The sequence below is a fragment of the Astatotilapia calliptera genome, chromosome 10, assembly GCF_900246225.1.
Source record: "Astatotilapia calliptera chromosome 10, fAstCal1.2, whole genome shotgun sequence".
Classification (NCBI taxonomy): domain Eukaryota; kingdom Metazoa; phylum Chordata; class Actinopteri; order Cichliformes; family Cichlidae; genus Astatotilapia; species Astatotilapia calliptera.
The window spans coordinates 15,083,141-15,090,393 of NC_039311.1; the positions used below are offsets into that span (position 1 = coordinate 15,083,141).

The following is a 7,253-nucleotide window of genomic DNA, read 5'->3' on the forward strand; positions in this document are numbered from 1 at the left end:
TGGTAAATGTGCTCTGATTGCTCAGGCGCCCAGCCCATTGTACCAGCCCATTAGGTATTGTGCAACAACAAAAGACGGAACTTTAGTTTTTATTTCTTAATAACATGAGAAATAAAATAAATAAACTGAAGCTTTCAGCCATGCAGTGTCAAACAGTCGCTGCAATCACTCAGTACATCAGGCATAAATCCTTGTACAAAACAATAGGAGTTGTAAACCCCAAACCACAATGGTTCACATGAGCCTTTTCAGGCCACTAACGAAATGGTTTGTTCATACAGTTTCTTTGTTCTTCTTCTCCTGCTTGAGTGCCTCTTATTCCTTTTTGGCTTGCTTTTCTCTGCGTCTCTGCCTGGCCTCCGACACTATTTTCAGCATTGAGAGCAGAATAGGCACGCACATGGGCAAGAAGAGTGGTATGTAGATAGCAAACTTCTGATCGTCTGGAAAGTAGAGCAGGTGAAGGAGCGAAGGGTCGAAGAATGCTTTCTCCGAAGCCAAGATGGCCTCTTTGCTGTACTGCAGAGCAAAGCCGAGGTTTCCGACCTCCAGCTCAGCCATGGCCAGCTGCAGGGACGTGACAGCACTGGACACCTGCATATTAGCAAATTAGATCACAGGTTATGTATTATTATTGTTATTATTATGAAATTAGAGGAGACTACCTAATTGTTAGCCGTAAGATACCACTCTGATACCGAGACTGAAATGGCCTTTTGTTTTATTTGGGTTCATTCGGTTTGTCTTTGTGTTCATATATGCAGTCTTCGTGTGATATGAAAGTGTTATTTTTTGGTTTTCCATAGGGCGATTTTTTTGTGTATCTTTTCTTTAAAAAAAAAAAGGGGCATTGACAAAATTTAGAGTCAGAATTTCTAGGTGTGCACCCAAGTGGCAAAAAGCTTCTAATTTTGTGGCTTCAGGTCCTCATCTTTGGTTTTTGCATATGATGTGGTTCATCAGGTGGTCGCCTCCAGTTCACTTTGGAGCAGTTCACAGCTGCATGTGATGCAGCAAGAATGAGAACTAGCACTTCTATGTCTGAGACCACAGATCTATGCCAGGTGGAGTGCCCAGTCAGGGTTAAGCTCAAGTTGCTGCCCCAAATGGGGGATTTTTCAGTATATCGGGCTCTTGTTGAGTGAGATGCAGACAGAGGCAGACAGAGGGACAGGTCTGCAACTTTGTCCACTAGCTTCTCGGTACTAACTCAAAAGAATGAGAGCATGGATATAAGCAATATAAATGAGCTTTCTCCGAATGTTGGCTGACCTCTCCCTAGAGACAGGCAAGGGTTTCAGTCATCTAGGAGGGGCTCAGAGTAGAGGAGCTGCTCCTCCACATTGCAAAGAGCCAGCCAAGGTGGCTCAGCCATCTGACTAGGATCCCTCCTGGGCATGTCCTGTTCCTGGCCTGTCCTTCTGGGAGGATGCACCAGGGCAAACCCAAGACATGCTGTAGAGATTACATTTCTTGGATGGCCGAGAGACCGAGGGTATGCCTCTGTGTTCCCCGGGCTGCTGCAATGGCGATCTGGACACGGATAAGTGGCAGAAGATGCATGAATGGGTTTTATTATTCTATTAGTTTAGGGAGAGAGGTTCTGGGTCCCACAGCCTCCTGTGTGGCTGGCCTGGACTCCTTCCATGTTTATCTTACCGTCTTCCAGGCCTCCAGACCTTCATTCTGTTTAAATAAAATAAGTATTGCTGACAAATTCAAACTCTGGTGTGGCATCCTCTTTATATGTTGCAGTCACTGAGATTAATTGAGCTTTTTGGGGTTTTTTTTACTTTTTGAGCTGGCTGTGACAACAGAAATAGTTTCTGATTTTGTTTTTTATGTTTCTAATTTCAGCTTATGTAGTGAGATTGCTGATGTTGTTCCTGACTTCCCCCAGCTAGGATCTGATTGTACTACATTAAACAGATGCTCTTCTGGCCAATCTTTGTTACCTGCCAGTGCAAATGAACCAGAAGCCCCTCAGAGTAGAAGCTTACTAACTAACTTTAGTTTGCGTCCTCACTACTATGTCGCTAGTACAATAATACAATTATTAAAAGAAGGATGAATTTTGGATTTTTGTCTTCAGGTGATGAGCAGGAAGTAGCTTGTTTATTGTTGATTAACTGACAATAACAAAGTATTTAACAACAAAATAAAGTCACATATGACAGTTTTAAATTTAAACTGAGAAACCAAAACAATGACATAAATCTCCAGAATCAAAGTTAAGATGTGTTAAGAAATCTACACACATGCACAATTTTGCTACATGGAGCAAACGCATAACTACTAAAACACCTTCACCTTACCTGCTGTGCAATGTTGTCATTGATAACAATGTTGCCTATCTGGTCCAGCAACTGCGCCAGAGAGGTGATGGTGGTGGTTGCTGTTGCAATGTTTTCCACACTACGACTCCACATGAGGCGATCCAGCTCCCAGTCAGCTAGTCCTGTGCTACCACACGGTGCCACGAGGAAGCCAGGTGGGGGGCTTAATGACTGCACGCCCAGCAACAACCTGACAGGACACGGCACATGAAGGTTACTTTGTGTCGAGAGGAAAGAAAACGACTGCCGCACTGCGGGTTAACACTTACCGAAGCTGGGCGAGGAAGACTCCCATCACTTTAGCCATGTTAATGTTGACGTGAACAGGGAACTCCGTCTCCGACCCATAGAAACCATTCACGTTATAAACCTGCAAAAACATGGATAAATATAGGTTACAATACCCAACATAACAAAATAAACATGCAGCTCTCCCTCAGCGTTGCTCTTCGTTCTTCTTACCATGATTCCACCCCACCGTGGAGAGTGAAACGCATTGGAAGGGACTTCCTGTTTCCTGTGATCGTGGATGTAAAGGGGTGAATGACGAATATCCGGGACATACAGCAGAAAATTTAACACAGGGTTAGAAGATGCCGCATTAGAGCCTGGAAGTCAAACGCAAAAAAAAAAAAAGAATTAAAACATATTGTATTTAAATACAGCAGAAAAAGCTAAACCATGATCATTTAAAAAAGCAGACTTTTACCAAGTCTAGCCTCCACCGGGTTGATGACATGTGCAAGGCTGTCAGCATTGAGCGTGTAAGCCTCGAAGCTGCTGTCAAAGCGTGGGGTCACTCCGAGCATGGTGTAGTACAAGGTCTATAAAAAAGGAAAGGTAAACCTTAACTTCCAATAATTGAGCATCTTTTCTTTGTCATAATAGGGACTGTGCATTAACAGCACCTGAGAGTCCATGCTAAAGTTAGCCAGAGGGGACAGTTTTGTAAGCAAAGGCTGGATGTATGTCTGCACGGCACCCTCAATGTCCCAGTGCAGCTGGTGTGACTTTGGATCAGGGTTTAGCAGACTGAATGTGATCTCATAACCTGACAGGAAGATAAGAACAATCAAAGAAAAGACACAAACGTGTTCTCAGAGTTAAACCTGGAGCCAAATTACCAACCTGGGCTAGATTTGAAGGCTCTCATGCTGTCAGCAATGCTCTCTTTGTTGCCAGGTCTAAAACGGACTCTGTCGCTGAGTGCAACAGTGATGTCAGTGTGGCTAAAAGACATCACTTGGAGCACCTGCTTGATCTGGGGCTCCAACTGAGCCAGCAATTGCTCTAGTGTCTTGCCCACTCTCATCTGGGCGCTGATACGCACCAGGGCTGTCCTTCGCTGACCGATATACACATTCACATCCTGAAAGGCATGAAGGTGCAATGCATACTTTATTATCTTTGTCTTACCTGGAATATAACAAATAATTAATTGTGTTTCAAGCTCTGCAGAAGGTACTCTATTTACAATCTGTGACAGTAAATTATATTTTCTTCATTATCCTTTTTTCTAATAGTAATTAGCATGGAGTGATCACACTCATGAAATACAATAAAAAAGCTTCAGTTTTACCTCAGGCAGCAAAGAAGAGGACTCCGGGATCACATACACAACTAAAGAACCGCACGGACTCTCACTGAGCATGTGCAGAGACAGATCTGCTTCTAAAGCAGAAAAATTATCGTGATTATCAGCTGTGCTTTCTTTGAGAAAAAATGTCAAATGTCAACATCTGAAGTACCACAAGTTGGATTTGACAGGCTGCTGCTCACCTGCAGCAGTCGGCTTTTTCAGGGCATCTTCCTCCATGATTGTAGCTGTGCGGTACTTTGTTTCATACCTGTACCTCAATGTTGTGTCCTCTGGAAAGAAAGTTTGAGAGTCAAACGACCTTGCAGGCTTCATATTCTGTGACCGCAGAATCATAAACTGCATGAGCAAATCACCATCCACTGTATGTTCCTCATCCTGCGTCTGCGTCAACGGGACCTTTTTCTGCTGTTCTGGCGTGACGGTGCCGCGTGCAAACACAACCTCGACATCAGCGCTCAAGTGCAGCTGCAAAATAAGAAATAACGTAGAGATAAGAATGTATTACACAAGGAAGATCAATCAACTACAAGGCATGAGAGATAAATGGAAACACTAAAAAACCTGCAGTTTAGCCAGATCTTTGATCTGACTGACAGGTAACCAGGCACGGTATGTCTCAGTTGTTCGCCACCACAAAGGGACTCCCACAATGATGACAACGGCTGCTATGGATAGAGCAGCAAGCTGACCTCGTCGACGCTCTGGGAGACAAACACACAGTATTGTTGTTTGAAAGATTTTCACTGATGATAAATCTGCTAATTATCTATCAATTAAAAATGGAGTACAGTAGAAATTAAAGTATACATTTGAAATACACCCATTTTAAATTAAATAACAGCTTAGTTAAAATAAACACTGTTTCACATTAAAATGACTAACTGTAACAATCGATCTATTACCAAAATAACTGCAATAAAACTTCATTTAAACAGATAACTGACCAATTATTTCAGCTCTAAATGCCGACATTCAAACCTAACTTGGGATTCAGGCTAAAACAAAATCAGATCATTTATATAAGCACCAGCAAACATAATCAGAGTTTACCATGGTGTTTAAACTAAAAATACTCAATTGTTAAAAAATGAAATAGTTTTGGGGTTGTTGTTTTTTTTTGCTTCTGGAAATCATTGAACAATATGTTAAATATAATATTTTAAAATAGGTTACACGCACTCACTGGCCACTTTTTTAGTCACAATTTGACATCAACAGCATAAAGGTAGGGATCCACCTTGTCTTGTATCAACAGTACAGGCATCTGGTGGTGTAACTGGTGTGGGGGATATGCTCTTGGCCCCTTAGCACCAACTGAGCCTCGTTTAAATACCATACTTGAGTTTTCTTGCTGACCATGTCCACCCCTTTGTGACTACAGTGTGGGATCGAACTCAGTAGTCTCACGGTGTACCTAATAAAATATCCGGTGACTGTATATTATGACAGAGGATTTTATCCCAATCCTTGACCCCTACGTACCCTCGATATGTCCAGACTGGTGACCACTGACTGAGTAAGACATTTGTGTCTATCATGCTGCATCAACTACAGTGTCTTACATGGTTGTAAACGAGGCTCAGTGTAAACATTAGGCATATTACTGCCCTTTGTGGAAGCTTTACTATCGTAAGTATTCCTTTAATTAAAAATATATATTTAAAAACACAAAACAAAAACAAATCATGTAGTAAACAGCAGGTGTTCTTGCAGTGGCAGGGCATCACCCCTGCAACTGGGGCTAGCTAGCCATTAGCTTCAAAGGGTCATAACATGGAGAAAACGGCTCCTGTTAGTCCGCTATGGTTGCACTCTGTACAAAGGTTCATGTTTAATAAATCTAACGTAAACCAATGAAAATGAAACACTTAATAAGAATTAAATCATTTACACTCATTTCAGTTACGAATCTACTCACCCACTTCCGTGATAGCCATTTCTTCCAATGAACTGGGAGGGAGCACTCGTGGATGCCAAGCAGCCAGCAGCACCGATCACATGACCAATTTTTAAACGTATCTAAGCGGTTCTTCGCGTGAGGACGAAAACAGAACCGTGGTTCATACAGATAGCTTACATTAAATTAAATAGGATCAAATATTTGCATAGACATCTGTCTGCCCGTATAGTTCTAAAAAGGTGTTAGGGCTGTACGTTGTTGTGCAAAGGATTGCAGGAGTGAAAATGACCGTCGGCGCAACCTGTAAAAGAATTAAACGCACAAACACACTGTGATAAATGTGGGTATTCAGCGCCATCTGTGGTAGCTTTAATTACGACAGGCTCAATTCATCTTTGTGAATGCATAAATTCCTTGAGCAACCAACAAAAGTGAGTATGCTTAGTGTTATTTACACAATTAACACATATGATCCTTAGTCTGCTGCCCCAGCAGCATGCCCGCAACATGTGGAAAAACAAGTCCACCACAGCCCTGTACTCTATCTCATCACTCTCGCTATTGCATCCAACCACCACAGACTCATTATAAAACTGATGAAGATACCAGGTCTCTGTGCAGTGGCTGAAGTCCGTGGTGTAGAGGGTGAATAGAAAAAGGGAGAGGACAGTTCCTTGTGGTGCCCTGGTGTTGATGACCACTTGTCAGACACCGAAGATGCACATATTGTGGTCGTTCTGTCAAGTAAGGACACTAGAGGGACATCCACCTGCATCACTGCCATCTTCCTCAAGCTGTCCAGTAAAACCCAAATCTGATCTGATAACCCTGGGATGATATATGGAAGTTAGCCAGGGTGCTCAAGGACACCCAGAATAGGCAATAAGGGAGGAAACAGCTGCTCTCTCAGTTATGTATTTACCCTGCTCTGATTTGTCCAGCTGGTCCTGGTGTTAAACAGGTGACCTCATTACTTTTAGGTCAGCTTTGTTAAATTTGGGTGATTTGTGTGGTGACCCTTGGACTCTACTGGACACCACAGATAAAGTGCATATTTCATCTAAATAATTTTAAGAAACTGGTAGCATCAGTAATGCTAGTGAAAATGGTGATACACAGCTTGGACCCAACATAAGGTACACTTTAGACCTCATGTTAGCACACGACTGAATGCTCTGTCCTGCCTCTCCATGACGGCCTTATTGACATCAGGAGATGGATGGTGATAAATCACTTGAATTTTAATGAGAACAAGATAGAAGTCACGTTGTTTAGATTCAGCGGCACCAGCAGCAGCCCCTGTATTGACCTTTCCTCATTGGCCCCAAATGAGAAATCCATTATCACTAATTTAGGAGTGAAAATGGATCCTTCTCTAAAGCTCAAAGCTTATGTGAACACTGTAGCAAAAGCCTGC

The 7,253-nt window shown here is 42.5% G+C and overlaps 1 protein-coding gene across 1 annotated transcript; it reads right to left on the reverse strand.

Moving 5' to 3' along the window:
• Positions 1 to 55: 55 nt before the first annotated feature.
• pigs (phosphatidylinositol glycan anchor biosynthesis, class S) lies at positions 56 to 5,936 on the reverse strand. The gene is made up of 12 exons (XM_026181674.1): positions 5,855 to 5,936; positions 4,498 to 4,637; positions 4,290 to 4,401; positions 4,116 to 4,205; positions 3,916 to 4,007; positions 3,465 to 3,705; positions 3,245 to 3,387; positions 3,046 to 3,160; positions 2,799 to 2,944; positions 2,606 to 2,706; positions 2,316 to 2,526; positions 56 to 594 (listed from the first exon to the last, which is right to left on the reverse strand). Exons 1-12 carry the CDS (start codon positions 5,871 to 5,873, stop codon positions 316 to 318), a joined length of 1,689 nt encoding a protein of 562 aa, XP_026037459.1. The 5' UTR covers positions 5,874 to 5,936; the 3' UTR covers positions 56 to 315.
• Between the last annotated feature and the right edge of the window lie 1,317 nt (positions 5,937 to 7,253).